Source organism: Mustela nigripes, chromosome 3 (genome assembly GCF_022355385.1).
Source record: "Mustela nigripes isolate SB6536 chromosome 3, MUSNIG.SB6536, whole genome shotgun sequence".
Classification (NCBI taxonomy): domain Eukaryota; kingdom Metazoa; phylum Chordata; class Mammalia; order Carnivora; family Mustelidae; genus Mustela; species Mustela nigripes.
In genome coordinates, this window is record NC_081559.1 from 76,471,824 (window position 1) to 76,495,496 (window position 23,673).

At 35.6% G+C, this 23,673-nt stretch overlaps 1 protein-coding gene across 2 annotated transcripts in view; it reads right to left on the reverse strand.

Moving 5' to 3' along the window:
* The window catches only part of PDE1A (phosphodiesterase 1A), a 351,047-nt gene that overhangs the window by 20,128 nt on the left and 307,246 nt on the right, over positions 1–23,673 (reverse strand). For both annotated transcript variants that reach the window (XM_059394291.1, XM_059394292.1), the window contains 5 exons: positions 21,046–21,147; positions 20,819–20,939; positions 9,716–9,797; positions 7,541–7,661; positions 6,341–6,501 (listed from right to left, as the gene is read on the reverse strand). In XM_059394291.1, the coding sequence (XP_059250274.1) occupies positions 6,341–6,501; positions 7,541–7,661; positions 9,716–9,797; positions 20,819–20,939; positions 21,046–21,147 (587 nt within the window). The remainder of the gene's footprint in view (positions 1–6,340; positions 6,502–7,540; positions 7,662–9,715; positions 9,798–20,818; positions 20,940–21,045; positions 21,148–23,673) is intronic.

The following is a 23,673-nucleotide window of genomic DNA, read 5'->3' on the forward strand; positions in this document are numbered from 1 at the left end:
TCATTTTCTGAGGCTAGTGTAACCTTAACACAAGAACTACAAGTATGAGAAAGGAAAACTGCAGGCTAATCTCGTGCATTAATATAGATTTTTTTAAGTCGGCAAAAGTAACACATAAATTTTAAAAAGTTAATACATCACAATTAGTTGGGTCTAAAAAAGGAATATAATGTCATTCAACATTAGATAAGCTATTAATATAATTCATTATATGAACCAATCAAAAAATATTATCTGAACTATTTTAAAAGCCACAGAAAAGACATCTAATAAAACTAAATGTTCCATGTAAAATACATTTTCTCTGAAACCAATACTACACTACATGTTAACTAATTTGAGATTAAAAACATAAAAAATACATTTTCTTAACAAATTATTGGTGGAAATGTAACCTCATAAAGAGCAGATCAAACAAAATTAAGAAATATCATACTTAATGATAAAACATGAAACACCTTCCTTTTAAATTTAGAGACAAGCCAAATGCTCTCACCACTTCCATTCAGACAAATATGGATAAACTTGCTAATGCAGTTGATTCAAGAAGAACAATCATTAAAGGCATAAATTTGGGAAAATAAAAAACTATCATTATTTGCAGATCAGTATTCAAAAGAAAATTGTATTTCTATACACCAGTGAAAGACAGCCGTTTGCAAAAATAACAAAAAAATAAAAAACAGTGATGGAAAATCCAACAAGATATATTTAACATTTTGAAATAAATTATTATTAAGGATAAATATTGTTTACATGGTTAAACGTGCTTAACGTGATGCCAGGCATCTAATAATAACAAGTATTTTCCATCACAATTATAGTACTATGTACTATAGTACTATGAAGTAAAAGCAAACTTTCTGAGAATCATGAAAGAAGATATATAAGATATACATGAATAAGAAGACTTGAAATCCTAAAGATAATTCTCTCCAAATTGATATCAAAGTAGTTCTAACCAAAACCCTAATTTGTTTCCCTTTTTGCTGGGCCTTACAAGCTACTAAAGACAAAGCAGGTCTTAAAAAGTTCAAATGAGAGATATCATACTGCATGTATCCTATGATTCTAGACCAATTATGTAGGAGATAAGCCCCCCCAAAAGACTAGAAAACACTTACGTGTTTGACAATTTTAATGCATATTTTAAAATGTCAAGCTTGCCTTAAGCTAGCACTAGGTTTCCTTCTGGTTCTACACAGCTGCAACTGTGCACAATGGGCAAATCTGATGGTGCCTTGGATCCCATGCTGCCTTCTTTCCACACCTGTTACTTGCCTTTGAGCCCTAGTATTTTGGGGTTTGAATCAATGTCAAACAAATCAGAAAGATACCCAGTACAATGAGAAACATACTGCATTCCATTTCAGTCTGACCACCCATCCCCAACACCCGGATTCTATTTTGGGACATAACTTGTTTTTCTCAAATACACATCTTCTTTGAGAAGATGGGAAAGAAAGCAGATCTGGGATTGATTTGTGGTTTTGTTCTGATCAAGGTGGACTCTGTGGATCTAGTTCAGTTTGTAATATTTGTGTCTAAACACAAACCAAACCATCAAGTGGTTACCAAAGTAACACTTTTGCCTTGTGGGAGGAACAATATTGGTATTTGCCATTTGGGGGCTCGCTCTAAACAGACATGCTTCTTAACAGTTCTACCTATGAAGCTAAGTATATTCTATTTGTTATCTTATAGGTTTTTAAAAATCATCTTTATAAATGGCATCTTGCTATACTGAAGCAGCTTGTGTATTTTGCTCAATATTATTTGTGTCTTCTCTTCCTGTTGGGACTCACACCTAAAGTTCATTTATCTTAACAGTTGTATGCTTTTCCATAATATAATTACACTACAGCTTATGCATCCATTTTTACTGTTGTTTTCAAGAACAGTGCTAGAGTGAATGTTTTGCTCATGTCTTCTGATTAATATGAGCAAAAGGTACCAACAGCAGGAATCTGTGATTTATTTTATTTTATTTATTTTTTTCTTAGAAATCTATTTATTTTAAAGAGAGAGAAAGTGTACAAGCAGGGGGTGGGTTGAGGAGAGGGAGAATCCTGAAGCAGGCTCCCTGCTGAACTGAGCTTGGAGCTTGACGTGGGGCTCGATGCAAGCACCCTGAGATCATGACCTGACAGAAACCGAGAGCTGGGTGCTCAACCAACTGAGCCACCCAGATGCCCCAGGAAGCTGTGACCTTTTCGACCAGAGCTACTCCCAACCTCCCTACCAACCCCAACCTGAGAAGGGCAGCAGAAACCAGTTTGGCTGCCAGAGGCGGTAGGCTCAGAGTGCTATAGGAGCAGAGGGCAAAACCCTCTGGTTTCTACAATATAAAGAGGTGGGTTTAATTTAGAAAAAAAGGGGGGGGGGGGACTCACAGCTTTGCAAGCCTGAGCCTGCAGTCCAAGTTTTGGTAACTGGTAGATAAGCAGCATTTCACAGAAAAATCCCAGCAACTGGAGAGCTGTGGAAGGTCTGAGATACCTCTCTACATATCTCTGGCTGACTAGGAGCTATGCAGGACTGCAGGAGACCTTGGTGAAGTCTTCCTAGACTAGCTTGATTTTTGAAAGTGATGTCAAAAAGCAGTTGTCCTTGAGGCACCTGGGTGGCTCAGTCATTAAGTGGCTGCCTTCAGCTCAGGTGAACCCAGGGTCCTGGTATCGGGTCCCCCATTGGGCTCCTTGCTCAGCAGGGAGTCTGCTTCTCCCTCTCCTTTCCCCCGGCCCATGTTTGCTCTCTCTTTGTCAAATAAATAAAGAAAATCTTAAAAAAAAAAATGTAGTTATCCTCATATTCTTGGATTTCAAGGACATATTAAATTTTAATTATTAACGATAAAGTCTGTATTTTAGAAGATTTTTAAAATATCAGACACAAAATTTTTTAAGGTTTTGTATTATTTCATGGAAGGGTGAAATTCACTATTATCTACTATTGATTATGCATATAAAGTTTTCTAATCATAAAAATGAAAGGAGTAAAGAGTAAATATTTCAAACCATCAAGGGAATGAATTGCAATGGAAAAAAGAAACATCTCAAGCAGTAAAAATGAAGGCAAGAAAAGTAGGAAAATGGAAATAGTAGATTAAGAAGGTTCCTTTAATTTTAATAATTTTCTATCATGAATAGATACTGAATTTTCTTGAATATTCTTTCTGTATCTTTTGTGAGCTTAGGTTTTTATCCTTTGATCCTTAATATGGTAAGTTGCATTAACATAATTTTTAAATGTAGAATCAAATTTGCATTTCTGCTGTAAACCCAGTGTGGTGGCCAATTTAGTCTGCAAACCCAGGACTCCAGCAAAGGTAAACAGATGCCTTCCAGAGAAATTCTAGCTCCAAAGTTTCTTAATCTCTCTGAATTTGTTTGATCTTTATTTGGACATGTTCTGAACAAATCAGCTTTCCACCCTCCCTCCCTACCCCCCCTTCCTTCCTTCTTTCCTTTTTTTGTTGAAAGCAATATACTTTTTATCATTTGTTACAAGCAAGGAGAGAGGGAGATAGTTCTAGAAGCAGTATCTCTGTCAGTTTCTTAAAGGCGATATTTTGCCCTGCACTTTTAGTTGTTTTTACCATGAGATATTTCTCTAAGTTTATCTAGTTCACCATTGCATTGGAAATAGAAACCAAACATACAATGTTATAAATAAAATAAATTTGGCAGTAGTTGTTTATTCAAAATGTGTGTACTCTACACAACCACCCCTTGGAAATTATATTATCAAAATGATCTATGGTTTTAATTTGTTAAAGCCAGGCTGCCTGTGTTCAAATCTTGGTTCTACCTCTTCTAATGATAGGACTCAGATATTATTCCTCAATTCTAGAAACGTACATTGAGAAATTTACAAATATCGGAAGTTTATTGTCCCTGGGCAACAAAATCTTCAAAAAGCACAGTGCCAGAAAGTTCATTAGGAAGGGAGGAATCACAGTCCCTAAGCCAATTCTGGCAGTTTTCCTTCACTGGTTTATGACAAATAGGTTCTAGGTGATAGGCTGATGTTCGGGGTTTTTGTTATTTATTTTAGTTAAAATTTTTTTGGAATAGAATGTGTTTTGGTCAGTTGAATTCTTGGGTTCACTGAAGATGAATACTTCCAGTCAATTTTTTCAGAATTTTTTGAAAAGGTCTAATAGGAAGTGCTAGTGTGCAGTGGGAAAAGCATTGGGTAAAAAATCAGAACAATTTTGACTCTAGCGCTCAGAAGCTGTGCGATCCTTAATTTCCATGAGTATAAAATGAGGGTAATCATTTCTAGTTAGGAAGGTTGTTTCAGGAGGAAATTTGATAATCCATGTAAAATGCCTGGCACACAGGAGGGATTTCAGAAGTTTTGCTTCCCTCCTCTCTTCCTTCCATCACTGGAAATATAATATCTATTTGTTTTCTTTTCTGAATAAATACATTCAAAGTGCAGTTTACATATTCATTTATTCATTCATTCAAGACTAAATAATTTTAAAGCACCTACACTATGCCAGGGACACGCTCTCTATGAGAAAATGATGACAATGAGATAGATAACGTTTCTGTTTTCCAAGAGCTTATATCTTACAGTGCTTCAGGGTCAGTATGTTGGGTATAATCTGTCCCTAGAGAAGGGTAATTCCAGTCCTTTGAAGTCTCCACTTAGATGGGTTTGACAATATTTCAGTATGGCCATCTGGTCTTGTATTGTGTTATGTTCTTTACCTACTGACAATAATGTATTACGGAGACCCTCTGGAATGGCCAGGACTAGCTACAGAATCGCAGGACCTCATGCAAAATAAAAAATGAGGCCCCTGGCTCAAAAAATTTAAAGATTTTTGAGATGATGATAGTTGAGGATTTAATTAAGCACAGGGTCATGCTGAGGGGGTGGGGCTGTCTAACTACAGGACCTGGCCCTCCTTGTGGTTGTATAGACCTACACTGCTTCTCTTCAACTAAGATCAAACTAATGGGAAAATGTGAGTTACAGAGTCAGATGAAGACTAAGAATGGTATTGCTTTTATTTCTAATAACAGAGATGGAAGAAACGATGTAACACCATTAAGGAGTTGTTTCATTTTATAAATATTTACCGAGTGCCTCTTATATGCCCAATACTGTGATAGGAGCTGAGGATATACTGGAAAACACAATAGACCATGCACTATTGTGGACCATACACTACCCATGTGGAAAACAGATAATAAATTTTAAAAAGGAATAAATAAATATCATTGATTATGGACTTTTTAGATCACATTGAAGCCACTAGACTGGGCCCTTATTGGGAAAGAAAAGACAGAGGACATTACTTGTAGTGGTCAAGGAGGGCCTCTTTGTGGTGTTACCTAACGTAAGGCTTTTGAGCACTGCATTTGGAGAGAAAGAGCGAATTCTAGCTTCTTCACTTACTAGTTATGGGATTTGGGGCAACATCATGTAACTGTCTTCTGATTCAGCATCCTTATGTAAAATGAGAATAGCAATAGTATAAACCTTATAAGGTCATGTGAAAATTAAATTAAGTGAATTAGGTGCTGTTTTTCATGTTAAAGATAAATAATGGATTTTCCAGCCTAGGAGGAATCATTCTTGCAGAGAGCTATGAGGAGAATCCCTGACTGAAGAAATAATAATTGGAAATGCTCTGGGGTATTTCAAGAACCAGCCAGAGGCCACTGTGCAGGGTGTAGTGCACAGGAGAGACACAGGGCTATGGAAGGGAGCGTGGGGGCGGAGGGAAGGGGCCAGATTTGGAATTAGAAAGCTAATTTCCTACACAAAAGATAATGACTGATACCAATTCACATACCTTATAAACCAAATAGACTCATTTATTTGAATCAGAAAACATATCAGAAACAGCTAAAGCTAGCTGGCTTCCCATCTGTTTTCCTTTAAGGGCTGATTGCAAATGATTTTTTCCAATGCATGAGTGGAACAGTCACCAAAAGAAATAACTTAGTAACACTGAAAAAAACCACACCCAAGTCTCTGACACAGAGTGTTACATTTCTAATGCAACACAAAAGCCACCTGCAAAGCCTAAAACAGGCTCCAATGCACTTCTAGGAATGAACATGAAGTTTTGTCACCATTTTATTGTCTCCTCCTTCACATTCAGGTCACTGCCATCACGGACACATACTTCTGCAGCCCATGAGACATAAACAGAGCAGAATCTCTTTACCAGATAAACCAAATTCGTTATCAATAATCAAAAGCTAGCCAAATTCCACATACCACTGATGGCTTGCATGTTTCATCAAAGAAGAAATCTAGGGAGAGGAAAAAAAAGCCAAAACCCCAGAGGATAAGTTAAGAAAAACAATTCTACCTTGGGCAGCTAACTCTTTCCACCGTTCTTTGTTCTGCTGGATGATGTCCACCAGGTTGTTTTTGAAGCTCTGTAGGTCCACGCTTGTAAGGGAGTAGTCTGGGGAATAGGTTCCATCGTTCATGGTGCCTTTCATATTTGATCGTCTAAACAAATCAACGCTGTGAACAAAATAAAGATGCTGAGGCTAATAATTACAACCAGAAAAAAAAAAAATAAAAAGCCCAGAAAACACCAAGATCAAGATAAGAAATGAGGGAGCAAAGCCTGGAACACTTTACAAAAACAACTGCAGACACAGAATGGCAGGTGTTCAGGCCCAGTGTGGAGCATGCATCAGAGATGCTCACGTCCCTCCTTTTTCCTCTCATGGAGAGGGCCGGGACTCTGGCTGGAAGTCCCTGGGTGGGTCAAGGACCCCCAGAGCAGCATGGGGTGGTGAGGCCCTGGTTAGAATAGTGGAAGCTTGAGGTGAGCTGACTCAGTGGAGAGTCCACTGGTCAACATTACTTAAAGGGGCACGATTCTGGAGCCCTGAGGGGGGTTAATCTGAATCTTTCTCAGGTAGAACATTTCCTCAGTGCCCTCACTGGGGCAACATGTAGGGAACCTGCTGATGTGCCATTAGCAAAGTTGCATGCTCAGATGGGTAAGAATTTAGCATGATTAGTTTGCAACTGGAAGCTTTAAATAATATGCCTTAACAAATTTATCTGTGAAAAATGCTCACCTTGAAATCCTGTAAGTGATTGTATATATAATGGATGTTACTGTTACATGTTAGACGCAGCTGTTGTACCCACATCAGCTATAAGCCTTCTTTCGGTATAGGCATCTCCCCAGATGCACAAGTGGGTTGTAACGGATTTGCTTGTAAGCAAACTGACACAACTATATATGTTAATATTCAAGGCATAATACATAAATTTGCATGAAAATTGAGATATTTTCATTCTCCTGCGTATTGAATACTCTAATACTCCTTAGTAGTTTTATGTATTTTGTAGCGGACATCAAGTAATTTCAAAGGCAGATGCAATATCATATCTAGCCACTAGGTGGCAATACTACCTAACAATTCTTTAAAGATGGCCTGCCCTTCTGTAAAACATAGTAGGATAATCTTAAGTGAAAGGTTATTAAACAGCACAAAGATTAAAAAAAAAAAAAAAAGATGCAATAAAGGAGAAAATATCAAACCTGCTTGCCCCATAGGAAGAAGTGTCTGTTTTTGAGGCTTCCTCTATAAGAGGAGTAATAATTTTCTCTGTTGAGTCTGTCAGAAGAGAAAATGTTGGCTCTACTATGAAATCAATGAAACCTATAAAAACAAACAAAAGATAGTTTGAAATATTACATATCTTGAATTCTAAAATCTGTAATAATGAAGAGTCTGAAGCACCTGGTAGAGATAGTATAATAGTTCTATAGCTCTAAAAAAATAATCTCCCAATAGTGGAAGTGATAGTTTTAAGCCTGATAACTCGTGTATATCGGCTTTCCTATTTAATACTCAGTTTTATTCTCTTGTTAAGAATTCAATTCTAACCAGAGTGAATATAATTTCCTCTCAGTGAGAGGGATCATTACTTTTCTGAAAGATCTCCACTTGCTTGTTGAATTTATTATTCATCAACAAAAAAATAATACCTAAGCTCCAAATAAACAAAATAATTGAAGTTTTTTTCTCAGGCCACAGGAAGGCAACTGCTTTTTCCCCTCTGTCAGAGCTTTCTCCCAGTGTGTTAATATTTCAGATTGCTGTTTGTTATTCTCTGGATGTAAAGTGTTAGTTCACAGCATGTGGGCGTGTTCTGTCAAATCAGTGAAGAGAACAGTAACATCTCTGGAAGACAGCATTATTCCCACCACCTTGAGTTGTCAGGATGAATAAAGACTTTAAATTTAAAGTACTCATCAAGATAGAACATGACATACAGAGAGAAGGGGGCACTGTCCTCCAGGGAGCCCTACCCCCCTAGTGTTTAGATGGAGGAGGAGACAACCTATTGTACACTCTGTATACACATACTCATTACGCGTCCCTGGAGAGGTGGGCCACTGGAAATCGAGCTTGTGGCCTCACACACACCTGCGAGCTATGGATGGTCATCTGAATATAAGAGGAAACTGGAGGGAGGCTTTTTAAGTGATACTGTGCCCAGAAATATCTACCCATCAGATACCAATAATTCACATTTCAAGTAATTGGATTAGTAATATTATGTATTAAGGTGCCTTTTTTTTTTAAAGAGGGAGAGAAGGTGGGGGAGGGGCAGAGGGAGAAACAGAATCCCAAGCAGGCTCCACCGGGCTGGAGTCCATAGGGGCTCAGTCTCACAACCCTGAAATCATGGCCCCAGCCAAAACCAAGCCCCCCAGGCACCGCTAAGGCGCATTTTTAACTCAAGAAAACTTCAATAGTTTTATGTTTTGATTGATGCCTTCGACTCAAAGCAATGTTAATTGGCCACCAGTGTGCTACTTCCAGTTCTGTCTGTGGTTTTAAATGCCTGGGATATGGAGACTTGCAAATGATGTGTCACCTCCACTAACAGGGTAGCAATTTATATTCTAGCAACAAGCCTCAGAAACCTCCTTTCTTTCCAGCTTGCCTGAGGAGGGGCTTAGCCTGCCGCCCTCACACCTGCTAAACAATGGTAGGCACCTGTGTTAAGCTAGAAAAATAGCTTTTGGAATTTGGATGGGAAGGGGCAAAGGTCAGAGCAAGAAGGTTTCTGACAGTTGACGGGGGCTCTGTAGGACTTGGTGCTGAAGCAGCTAGAGAGGTTAGGAGGCAATCCTTATGTTTATTAATCTTACAGTTCAGTGATGAAGATGCTGACTCTGGGAATAACTATTACAAATATTTGGACCAGGCATCATAGCTACATAGTTTTAAGAATGGGCTGAACTTGCTGGGTAATCTACTTATATCAAAAGAATTTTTTTTTTTTCCTGAAGGAATATAAGCTACTATTTTAAATATATGTTGCAAACTTAGTGATAACAACAGATATACTGATATTTTCATTGAATTGTCCTACACACAAAGGATTAAATTACAGATTACAATCGTCAGAAACAAAACACAAAAAATGTTGTCTCTTACACAAGAAGAAAGTCCATTATTTGTAAAAGGGTTACAAATCAAGTAACAATTACATTTACTAATATTGCTTGACTGAATTCGTTTTGTGAGACCTTTTTCAGAACTCTTATCATTTAGCACCATACAGATCCGTCTAAAGATCAACTTTATTATGAATAAGAAGTGAGGTTTTCATGGTTGTTGCCCTTTTGACAACATGGTTTATCATTTGAAAACTGGCTCGCACACACCCACCCTCCATAACCATTATTCTTAAGCAGTACCTATTTGTGACTGGGCCACCATCGTTGATTTCCGATCACAAAGTGGGGAAAATGGAAGTCCTAATTCAGCTTCTTTATCTCCCTGTCAAAGAAAAGCTCATTAGTACAGACTTGGGTTGGAGATGCTTAGATAATGAGCAGTCTAGATAAAAAGTCTAAAAAAAGCCATAGCTTTATTGTAATTGGCACTGTGTTTTTATTTAATTTTTATAAAAGCAAAGGGATAGTGCAAGTTGATGTAATTTTACTCAGTCTCCTTTTGAGCACATAATATGTTGCTGAAGGGGAAAAAATGGGCATTTTCAGCACATGGAGACGCTGCTTTGGCATCACAACCCTGTTACTGTGAAGAGACAAACCTTTGCTCTTTGGAAATTACCGCACTTGCCAGAAAATAGTCATCTCTGTGTGTTATTTGGCATTTAATTAACAATCAAGCTCGTGGATTTTCATGCTTTTTTTCATGCTTTTTTCTCCCCCCAGGCCAAGTACATCACAGATCTTCATGATTGTACCGCTTTTTGAAATTAAAAGTATATAAACAGTTTGAAACGTCTTTCTATTAATTAACCAATTTTAATTGAATCTTCCACAGCAAATAGTGAAGAGTATCTTCAACATTCTTACATTCCGTGTGCGTCATTTTATTTTATTATATTCTCAGAAAATTGAAATGTCAATGATTTTTATTATTTGATCTTACCTATGGTAGGTTAATTGAGCACATATATTAAAGAGTTCCATTTATGTGTGGGTTCAACATCACAAGAACTGATTCAGTTTTCATCTCCTAAAATAAAGGTGGCTGCTCTGGGCAAAACGTTCTCTTCACAAGATTTATCAAACATCAAACATAGGTTCTTTCCTAAGCATTCAAGGGTATGTGCTTACAAAAGAAAGCTACTTCCACTTGTTTCTCTTCACATCAATTTTCTGGTATTTGAAAGAATGCCTCAGACTCTATTTTCTCCTAAGCTATTGGCTGTATATCTTCATGGACTCCACTGGCTTTGTGTAAGATCACAATTTAGGACACACGGTCAGGTTCTGAAATCAGAAGACAAAAGGGAGGGGCCTTCACTTTTGCTTTGCTGTGGAGCCCACATAACAATGGCATGCTAGTCTGAGGAATTCCAAGTTCCCACTCGCTCTGTGTCCTTGAACCACTTTCCTCATGATCTTTACAACATCGCGTCGGTATGTTTTATGGGTTTTACAATTTTTCATTGACAATGTTGTCTGGTGCACTTCCTCTAAACCATTCCTCTGATTATAAGGAGCAGAAAGTTTGAAATCAGAATTGTTTGGAGGAAAATCTAGATATGGTCAGCAGAGAAGTAGGCAAAGTAGTTGCAAATGGCTATATTTTATTATGGCATGACTTAGAGAAAATAGGGAGTAGAATTTCCATGACCTCCTTCAGCAGCTGTGCTCCTTCCTTAGAGGATAACAACACCCATTCCATTTGGAATTAATATTAACATCCAGCTTAAGGGAAAGAGGACAAGGAATTATTAGTGCCATCAGCATTGGAACTACAAGATATACATTTGAGTCCCTGCTGTCCGACGGTTTCTCTCTGTTACTTCAGATGTATCACAACCCTTGCGAAAATGAATTCTCCTCATATGTTACCTCACTTGGTAATTGTGGTTAACTCCTATCAGGAATGAAGATATCCTAGTATCTGTCTAGTAGGATTATCGTCCAGTTATCTAAGTTATGTGAAGCCTAATACTTGGAAAATAGTCATCAAATATTAGCATATAAGAACCATACTTCATATAGGTGAAGTGGATTGAGAGTACACTACCCATGATGAGGAGTGAGTTCTGCACAGAATTGTTGAATCACTATATTGTACACCTGAAGATAATATAACATTGTATGTTAAATCTACCGGGACCAAAATTTTAAAAAAAGAACCATACTTCATCATAGCAAAGATACAGAGCTGTGAGGTATTTATGATGTCTAATGGATGGTGTTAAACCTCAGGAAAAAGGATTGGTTGAATCGAGCATGTGGCAGAGAGGCATTTCCTGCCACCCCCCACCCTCCGTTTTCTAGCAGGGAATGGACCTGACAGGAATTCTGCTTTGGAAGATTGATTTGTCAGCAGTGTGGGGGATGATGAGAAGTGAATCGAAGATGACTCTTGGCTTCACACCTGAACGAATAGGAGTCTTTGGTGCCACAAAGAGAAGTGAGACAATATGAATGAGGGCTGGATTTGAAAACTATTATGGATTTGATTTTTAGCATATTGAGAATAAGGTACAAGAATAACATCGCTGTTTATGTTAAAATATAAATATTTTAGTGTTAAAATAGAAATAAATCTCCTCATGGACTTGGTGCGAAATGTGATACTGGAGATACTTATGTGATCTATGTGGGTACAACTGATTGGCTTTACTGATCAGGGGGCTGCTGTTTTGTATTTAATAGCTATATTTTTATACTATATGACAGAGGTCCTTTGTTCTAAAAATGATAATTTGGGCCTGAAGAAGACATTGTGATGAATCACCTTCCATGAGCTAAATTTTATAGAAGGCTAGATGGCAACATTCTCATATAGGACTTAGGCATTTGACAGATATATGTAGGATTCACCTTCCTATATTTGGAGTGAAAATTTTATATTCTATTTGCTTCTTATATTCCACAATGGAATCGGGATATTAAATTTCCACTGCTAAAGCACACTGAATGCTAAAGCACATTAATTATTTAATTTATTTATAAATATTTAAAATGTTATTCTGTAGGGTGAATTAAAGGCCATGAGTGCAGGATTAGTAGGGGGCCTTATAGCCAGACTCAGAAGGCACCATAAACAAAATAGGACAAGGAGGGGGGTAAGATATGTAAAGGAGAGGGAAAGATATGTAAAGAGAAAGTTGGATTCCCTGAGTATAAATTTGACAAACTTTGTAATTTTCCTCTTTGTATCCCTGAATAGGGAACATTTACTTTCCATCAAGATGAAATCTGGGGTCAAGGCAATAGGCACTGCAAAAGTCAACTAGTTTTTCCTGGAAGATGTACTTTCATTTGAGGGCATTGCCTTCAGGAGGCCAAAAATGTACTTTCAAAAAAATAAGTAAAATACTGCATATAATAGATTTTGGTACATTGACTTTTACAGTGATTGGAGAAAAAATATAGGGCCCTAAGGACACCAAACAATAAATTAATCAAGGCCACTCGATGCTGCTCCTGGATCCCTGCATCTCTTCTTGGGGATGAGTCTGCAGTTAGGGAAGGAGAGAAAGTGACCCCAGCAACATGGAAACCCCAGGCAGCCTGCAGTGCTCGGGCTCCTGCCTGTCTTGGCAATTCCCTTGGAGGTTGTTGAGATTTCTTCTCTGAAAGGCCGCAACAAAGACCAATAATTATTTTTATGCTTTCCTAACAGTGTGAAATGCTCTGATCACTGTCAATAGGATGTCAACTCCATGACTTACTGGCACCTTTTTTTCTTTTCTGCATTTTATCTGAAGCCAAGGCAATTTCTATAGCTTTCCAGAATTGAAGGAGATAGAAAAGGGTAAAGTATAGAAATCCTGAGAAACCTTTTGCATTGAAACCTAAATTTTAATCACAGAAGCCATACCACCAATAAACATACAGGAAGCTCCTGGCCGTAGACCTGGGGTCCACTCTAAGGTCAAGGGTGAATTCTAGGGATCACTAATTCTATAGGGGAATTTAATAGAGGAGAGGAGAAGAAGCAATAGTTTAGCCCTCTTGGGACAACTTACTTAAGGGATTTAAGCCACCTAATTATCTTCTTTCCTTCTAAAAATGATCCTTCTAAATTCTAGAAAGCCACCAAAGCTGTCTAAAAATTTAATAAATTTAATAAAAATTTAATAATTATTACAGCTAACATATTTACTTTCAACAAAATTTATGATATGGTATAAATGTATTTTGTGAGTTATATTTTGTAGAACATTAGTACCTCTCGTATAATACTTGCATGTCTCTTAAAACTATGAGATTTGATTTTTACATTTCAAGTTATTATCCTGGCTCATAGCAAGTGTTCTTTATAGTGAAGAATTTTTTTTGGTTGTGTCTGAATTTTTGATCCCAAGATCCTTGGCTGAGAATGCACTAACTAAGTACATTTTTATTACTGTGGGAAATACAATCTATTTTGAAATGACACACTTCAGCAATGCTGAAGAACATAAGGGGCCTGACGATATACGATTTAAAATAAATAAAATAATTATTTTTCCTTCCCTCTCCAAAAAATTGCATTCCCAGTCATTTGTTTGACAAGGTAATACTTATTGGTAAATGGAGATTTTACATAAATATCATTTTTTAAAATGTGTCACAAAACAACCAGTTGAAAAAGAGAAAATTCACTTAGTTATTGGGTTCATATAGTATGACGCATGAGCAAATTTTAATGGCAGGAAGTAGTTCTTCTAACTTTATTTGTAGTAATTCCTTATTATCTTGCCAAACTAATATGTTTGTTTAAGGAGAGAATAAAAAGCAAAAACCTGTTTTCCTGTACTAATGCTTTTTCCTGGGCCAGTCCCTCTACCTCTGATCTCTGTCACATCAGTCATACTTGAAATGAAAGGAGCATCTCCCGAATTCACACATTACAGTCAGAGGGCAGAGGCACCTGTGTTGATCTGTATCAGCACTTGAGGAGAGGACATTAGCTCTATTGACGAATATCACAATCATGCTGTGAAACATGCTTTGGAGATGAGGACCTGCTTTGTCGTCAGTTGCTTACTGAAGATGGAAATAGGTTTCTCATGGCTGCAAAATCTAGATACAATTCTGATTGTCTCAGGCTACAGTTTCTTATGGATTTAGAAGGTACACTTAAAAGTAGCTATGCAGGTGGTGGGTATTATAGAGGGCACAGATTGCATGGAGCACTGGGTGTGGTGAAAAAATAATGAATACTGTTTTTCTGAAAATAAATAAATTGAAAAAATTAAAAAAAAAAAAGAAACCTAAAAAAAAAAAATTCCATGCCAAAGAAGTTTGGAAAATGCTATAAGCTATAATGACTCTAAGACTTTCATATTACCTTATTAAAAAACATTTGAGAATTCTAAAAAAAAAAAAAGTAGCTATGTCAAGAGTTGGGGTGACATTGATGAATTTTAAAGGATGGTAGAGATAGTTTGGTCTACCTTAGTTTGTCTTCCAGAAATACATGTTTTAAAAATTCTTAATATTGATTTAAGCCCTTTTGTTAGATAAAATAAACTTAGTGGACAAATTAATAAGAAAGTGACTTAGAAGTCAACACATCCCAAAATTCCTCTGCATTTCTCTGAAACAGTAAATCACACATGTGTATATATGTATGTACATGTACCTACATGTATATATGTATATGTGTATATTTACATGTGTACACACATATCCACACACCTCCAAAGGGCTACAGTATGGGATATGACAACGAACAAGAGTCCTGTGAGATTCATTTAGTTAATTGAATGTATCGAAACATTTTAGCTATTCGCAGCAATGTCATATGTTAACATAAGTCTCATAAAGATAAGCTTGTTTTGCTTGTGAACATGTTTGTTGGTAGTACAAACTCACTTGTTTTGACCTTTGTCTGTTTTGCTATATTTCTTTCTGAAGGGGATTTGAAAGTCACTTTTAGAAGTCCAGAGATGAGAAATATAAGATTCTATTATTAAAAGCTTAAGTCCTAAATCAACTTATTATGATCTGAAAGGAATTTCAGAGTTGAAGGGAAGAGGGGAATGCTAGTAGAGACAATTTGATTTTATAATAGCCCATATTAACATATATGCTTTACTTTCCTTTGAGCTGTAAGTGTTTTACGTTCAGGTCACTCAAGCAAAGACTGAAAAAAGTCATTTCTGAACATTCTGGGATGATAAAAATGCCTATCATTGCCCATTAAGAATATTGTAAAAACAAACAAACAAACAAACCCCCCACAAACCTGACCCTTTCTTATTCTAACACAGTCTGAAAAATGCAGATCATAAAAACATTCCAAATATCATGATGCTATACCTATTCTAAGACTTGACCTTTTGTGTTGTGTGCATTTTAATCTCTACTTAGATGTCTGAGTCACTGTTTATCAGGTGCTGAGAATGACAGAATTGCTCAATAGCCATATGAAACAGTTTCCCTCTACCTGGATTTCAGATATCAAAAATCAGTGCATGCTGGAAGCTTCATTATTAATACTAGTAACCTTTCTAGAAAAATCAAGAATATATTGAACTTCAAAAACACCTGGACTTGATTTCCTTAAATTCATTAATCTCATGGTTCTGTAAGGTATTCTTTGTCTTGTTTGAAATCAATAAAAGACAGCGATAATAAAAGTCATGATACTATTTAGATATCAGTAATCTTCAAAAGTCTCTGGAGTTTATTAGAGACTTTTCTTAACACTGTTCTTTTTTTAAAGCTCAAGTTATTGATGAAGCACCTTTATTCTGACATATTCTTTTTTAAGTCAAGGAAAAACTTAATGCACAAATCTTAAAAGCATAAATTATGAACATATTTGTATAATTAACAATTAGTATATAAAACATTTCCATCACCTCCAGAAGTTCCCTTAGCTTTTTCCAGTGAATCTCACCTCCTATAGACACCCATTATTCAAATTTCAGTCACCAGAGATTAAATTTGTTAATTTTGAACTTCATATAAATGGAATCATACAGTATTTATTTTTTGAAATTTATCCTGGTTTGTATCATTAGTTCATTTTTAATTGTTGCATGGTATTCCACTGTATGACTATTCCATTTCTATTTCTGATGTTAAATTGAACTGTTTCTAATATTGTGCCATCACAAGTAATAAGTAGTATTATTATGACTACTCCACATCTGGTGGGCATAAGAACCAATTTTTCTGAGTTATACATCTGTGGGTGGACATGCTGCATCAGAGGGGAGATTAAGTTTCAATTTAGTGAATTGTAATCTTCAGATGAGTTGTAATGATTTATACTTCTGCTAGCAATGCCTGACACTGATTATACTTCCACCAGCAATTCCTGGACTTCCAACTGGGGTCCAGTTGTTCCACATCCTCAATAATGCTTAGTATTTTCAGTCCTTTTAATTCTAGCTATTATGATGGGGATGTAGAGGTATCTCATTATGCTTTAATATGCAATTCTTTGATAACCAATGATAACGAGAGTACTTGTATGTGTTTATCACTCATTTGTGTATTTTCTTTTATGAGGTGTCTGATCAAATTAGACTAAATTTTTAAAAATTTTACTTTTTTATTAAAAAAATTTGTAAGATTTGTAGGAGTTCCTTATATAATCTGTGAACAAGCTCTTGGACAGATATTTGTAGTACAAATATTTTTCTCACTCTATGGCTTGCCTTAATGGTATTTTAGGAAGAGAAAACGCTTTAAAATTCGCTCTTGTCCACTTTACCAATTTTTTTTTCTTTTTTAGGCAGTACTTCTTGTGTCCTCTCTAAGAAATATTTGACTACTCCCAAGGTTAGAGATATTCTAAGTTTTCCTCTAGAACATTTAGAGTCAGATTTTATATAAGGCTGGGGTCAAACTTGAATTAATATTTGTATAAGGGACAAGATTCCTTTTTTCCCATATATTTAGTAAGTATCATTTCATTGTTATTTACAAACTTTCCTTTCTCCATTTAACTGTTTTGTTGTTTTTATAGAAAATCAAACAACCATATAAGTATGGGATCACTATTCTGTTTTATTGATCTATTTGCCTGTTTACATGTTAATAACACACTACTTTGATGACTCTAGCTTTCTACTAAGTCATGTGATAAGGAGGAATAAATACTCCAATTTTCTGTCTTTTTCAAAGTTGTTTTGGCCATTTTTAGATTCCTACATTTCCATGTTGATTTCAGGATCGGCTTTCTTTCAACTGCTACAAAGAAGTCTGTTACAATTATTTTTTAATTTTGAATTTTTATTAACATATAATGTATTATTGGCCCCAGGGGTACAGTTCTGTGAATAGCCAGGTTTACACTCTTCACAGCACTCACCATAGCACATTCCCTCTGTTACAATTTTTTATAAAAATTATCCTAAGTATATTAATCAATTTTGGAAGAATTGACATCTTAACATGTTAATCCATTAATGTGGTATACCTTCCAATCTACATAGATAGGTCTTTTTATTTTTTAAAGATTTTATTTATTTACTTGACAGAGAGAGAGATCACAAGTAGGCAGAGAGAGAGGGGGAAGCAGGCTCCCCACTGAGTGGAGAGCCCGATGCAGGGCTCGATCCCAGGACCCTGAGACCATGACCCGAGCCGAAGGCAGAGGCCCAACCAACCGAGCCACCCAGGCGCCCCCATAGATAGGTCTTTAAAAGTCTTCTTTCAACAATCTCCTGTGGTTCTCAGTGTTTAGATTTTATATGTATTTAATTAAATATATTCCCAAGTATATTTTTATGATATTATAAATCATATTGTATTGAAATTTTTATTTCCAAGTTGTTTGATGTCAGCATACAGAACTACAATTGATCCTACAAATTTGTTGAAATTATTTATCAGTTCCAGTAGCTTTTTAAAGATTCCTTAAAATTTTCTTTGTAGAAGCTTATGTTTCTGCAAATAAAGACAGTTCTTTTTATTTCTATCCAATCTATACTTAATTTTCTTCTATGTATTTTAATGGCTAGAAATTCAAATGCCATGTTGAAAGGATTGGTAAGAGGAGATATCTTGAACTTAGTATGAACGTGTTCAGTATTTCACCAGGAAATATTATGAAAGCTATAGACACTTTTTACCATGTTGAAAGAGGTCCCTTATTTCTAGTTTGCAGAAAGTTTTTGTAATTAATGTCTTTTGAATTTTGTCAAATGCCTTTTATGCATCTATTGATATGACAGTAGGACTCTTTTTTCTTTTAGGACAGTAAATTACTTTAAATGATTTTTTAATATTAAATCAACTCAAGTTATAATATGTACTCTTTTGTTATATCGCTGGATTGGATTTGCTAACATTTAAAGGAATTTTCCACCTAGGTTCATGACAGATATGGGTGTGTAATTTTCTTTACTTGCAAAATCTTTGTCAGGTTTTGTCAGGGTTATACTGATAATTTTCCCTCTTTCTCTGTGTTAAAACTGGAATTATTTTTTTCTGGAAAGCTTGAGAGAACTTACCATCTCTCAACTGAATTGAGAACTGAAAGAGAAAAATTGAAACCATCTAAGTCTGAATTTTTTTTCATAGAAAGAGTTTAAATTACAAGTTCAGTGTTTAAAAATAGGTACATGGATATACAAATTATAATTTTTGTGTGTGTTTGTTTTGGTAATTTATATCTTTCAAAGAATTTGACAATTTCTTCTAAGTTGTCAAATGTATTGGCATAAATTGTGGATAATATTTCTTATGATTTGCTATATGTAGGGTCTATAATGATAACATCTCTTTTACCTATAACTTTTTTTTATACTCTTTTTAAATTTGCTGATAATTTTATTATTTTTTCAAAGTACCAACTGTTTTCTTTGTCAATTTTTGCTATTGTCTTATTTCTATTTAATTGATTTCTGCTTTTATATTTGTTACTTCCTTTGATCAACCTTATATTTGTTACTTCCTTTGATTAACTAGGTTTAATTTTCCTAATTCTAGCTTATTTAGGTGGAAGCACAGATGACTGATATATACTTTTGTTTTTTTCTAATATAAGCATTAAAATAAATAAAGATTCCTCTAAGCATTGATTTAGCTGCATCTGACAAAATTTCAATTGTGTTTTCATGATCATTTAAAATAATTAAACATTTTTTAAACCCGAGCAAAGTCATTTATATCTCTTCATACTTCTGGGGGTTTTTTTGTATCTAATATGAGAAGGTCATTCTTAAAGATCTGTAAGTTCTCTTTAGATTTACCATTTTCTGGTTAATATTTGGTTGAGTGCATGAAATTATAATTTTTATTTGACTATAGCACACAGTTGCCTGTAGAACTGGATAGGTTTTAGCATTTGTGGGTTTTTTTTTAAATCGCAAAATGTATTAAAATATATTTAAACTATTTCTAGTGTGAAAATACTTAAATTTGGAAGATGCTACTCAGTAAGTTTCTCTAGGACTATACAATGCTATTTTAAAGTGAAACCATATATCATAATCATTGACAATGGGAGACAGAAAGCAGAGTCCTCCAAATATAGTAATATATTCAGTCGTCATATGTCTTAGAATAGGTATAATGTCAGTTGGCTATTACTTATAGTATTTTTTATAATTAAACCATAATCATAAGAGTAGTGCTTTCTTGAGTTCTTTGAGTTACTATAACAAACTGTCAAACCTGAGAAGGGTCATGGGTACCCCTGAATTTATAACCAGTGGTCAGAAGGGCTGGTGTCCTAGGGCCCTACCTGAGGTTGGCATCTTGAAGTGAAGCCATTCTAATGGAAGACTGAGTCTTTAACTTTGGGAACTGCTGCTAACTCTGGGTGATCAGCATCATAATTGTATTGTGGTACCTTAGGTGGGAATGGAAAAAAACAGGGACACTATTTTTTTTTTAAAGTATCCTTGAGGTAGAGACCACGTCCATTCCCCATGTCCAACCTTGCTTTTTCATATAACAATCTAGTTTTAACTTAGGCACATGTCAACCAAACAAAAAAACTACATTTCTCAGCCTCCCTTGCAACTGTGCATATATGACTAAATTTTAAACAACAAGATGTATACAGCAGTGCTATACAACCTCCCCTTTCCCATTTTATGATGAAAGATATTTGCTATCCCAACTCTAATATTTTATCTTTGAACAGCAGATAATGATGCTAATTTGTTTCTTTCTTTCCTAGGAGTAGCATCAGAGATCCAAGACTTGCCTATCTTTAGAACATATATTATACTACATAGGATTATGAATTATATTTATCTGAAAGACTAATAAATTCTGCTTGAGACCCCAAGAATGTGTTGTGGCCAGTTGATAATAGTCACAAGTCCTGGATTCTGCATTTACAAAGATGCATGTCAATACGTCTAGACACTATTTCCGTATTTGCACATATTGTCATAGAAGCACCTGTAGGAAAAACTCCTCCATCAGGGCCATGGTCCAGCGGTGGTGCAGCTGCCAGGATTTGGCTGGGTGGCTGATGTCTGCTGCATGGAGAATCAGGGACATAGTTTTGGCTTTGTCAATCCTGTCAAACCAAGGACATATTTAAATTATCAGAAAAAGTCACCAATTACAGTCTTTTCTGAGTCTAAGCCTATGGAACTTTAACATGATGGAAAAAAATAACCTACCCTTCAGGTTGCTGCAAACTGTTTCTTATATTTTTAATTTGCTGGAAGTGACCTGACATGTCTGTAGACAAAACCATTTCAATCACCAGGTTCCGAAGATCCCTGTGGAGTCATCAAAAGAAGAAAGGTTCATTTGGCTCTTGATGATTCTCAAGTAAAACATTTCCTTAATATTACTTACTAAATTTTATTTTTCTTTATGGATATAAGCACAAAATATGCTACTTTTTAAATGTAAAAGAGCTCACAAACGTTGACATTATTTCATCCTTTAACTCTCGCAGCTTTTGGAAGTTGCCGGGAGAGTGCTCTGTGAATGATGCTGTTTAACATCTCCCCTTCAAGAACTGGATATTCCCCCATGCACAACCACAACTGTCTACTACTCATAATTCCTAATTACTGTCTATCTGAAAGGAACCTGATCAACTTAAAAAAATAATTTTAAATGCAGTATTTGCTATTATTAAAATCACCAATATGTATTCAGGATTTATTCAGTCCAAGCAGTGTGGTAGGTTCTTTTATATGAGGAGGTATTATTATTTCACACCAGAGGAGACTGAGTTTTACCCAGTCACACAGGTAACTGGTAGATGGAAGAGAAAAGATTCAACCCCAAGAGCTCCCACTCCTACAGCTGACACAAGGACCACTTCACTGTGCCAAACTTCTGTCATAAGAACCCCAGAGAAAACGAGATGCCGAAGTAGGTGGGGATTCTTCATTTCAGCTTTTGAAACCCTGACTCTACAATGCATTGTAGACAGAGCTATTGGTACTATTGAAATTTTAATCACATTTTAATCTGAGCTATTCAGTGACGTGCATGAATATTTGCACACTAAGCAGGAAAGGCTTGCATGCTCTATAGGTCATAGCTTGCTCAGTACAGATAGAGAAAAAGGTCACTTACACTGGAAATCATATTTTACTTTCATTCTATGGCATGGCCAATAGAATAAGCTAAGTAAAATAAGTAAAATGTGTGGGGTAAAGTTGAATTATAATCTTGTGTCAAAGATATTTAACCTAAAGTTTCTGTGATTGAGTAATTTGTTTTTAAAACAGCCACATATTAGAGGAGCTTGCTGAAATTCAACTGGATTTTTAGATGGGCACTGTGAGAAATCCATATTTTAATTACTATTGATGATATTAGATAGCTTGCTTAGAACACTTTTACCCAAATATTAAAGGAATAGAAGCTAAAAATAGTTAATAAAATTGTGTCTTTTAAAAAGATTTCATTTATTTACTTGAGAGAGAAGAGAGAGCATGCATGCAAGAGAGCATGAGTGGGGTGAGGGGCAGAGGGAGAAACAGACTTCCCACTGAGCAGGGAACCTGATGGGGGTCTCCATCTATTCTAGAACTCCAGGAACATGACCTGAGTGGCAGGAGACACAGCCAACTGAGCCACCCAGGCACCCCTAAGCTATTCTCAATTACATTTTTTTCTCTGAAATTATGAAGAGACCCATATTACAATAGCAACTGAACCAAAATATTCATTTTAACCAGGAAAAATGAGATGAAAGTTTTATGAAATCTATAAAATTTAGCATATTGTACTTTGCATATGAGATGCTAGATATTATCAATAATCAACTAATAATGTATTAATAAGCTAGGCAAAATAGTGCATAAGGGAAATTATTTATTTATGAATCTTCCTTACCAAAATTTTAAAATTATTGCATTTATGGTAACTAAAGTTACTTTAAGAAATAAATAGGTATGCAAACAGAAAGCCTACAAATCTCTAAAAATCTATTCATATTTTAATTTATGGTAACTTGTCATCAACTTTCTACTACCAAATGTATCCTTTGTAGCTTTTTAGAAACAATGTTGGATCTGTTAAATTCTACAATCCATATGATACTATAGCATTTGTTAAAACATTTCTATAAAAACATTCAATTATGATGATTCTGAGTAGTTATTGTACAGAAATTTATAAAATATTAAACGAATAAATTATTAGAATAATAAAGATGTTAAAGAAAAAAAATAGTAGAAAAAAATCACATCGAAATAGCAACAGAATCAACTTTGAGAAGGAAAATGTTGAATTCAAAGGAATAACAATAAAAATTAATAATATTAAATGATATCTCTGGGAATAACGATCACTGACAAAAAATTAAATACTCTAAATGTAAATAATCATGTCTTGGACCACAGGAAATACCTCCAAACTTATCTCCCTAGCCTACCTTTGCTCTTCTATTCTCCACATAACACAGGCAGTGGTAACTTTAAAATCTTTTTACAATTAGATGCTGGCCTTCTTAGCTGGAAACCCAATTGGGCTCTTGTTTCTTTCTTTTTTTTTTTTTAATTTAATTTTATTTTTTCAGTGTTCCAGAATTCATTGTTTACGCACCACACCCAGTGCTCCATGCAATACGTGCCCTCCTTAATACCCACCACCAGGCTCACCCTGGTGAACCTCCCCATTCCCCTCCCCTGCAAAACCCTCAGTTATTGGACTCTGGGCTATTGTTTCTGGCAGAATAAAATGAAAGGCCTGATCCAGTTTCCCAAAACAAAGTGCCTCCCACTACCCACATGAGATCTGCTTTTATAGTTGCAGAACTGAGCCCGTATTTTTTTTTTTTT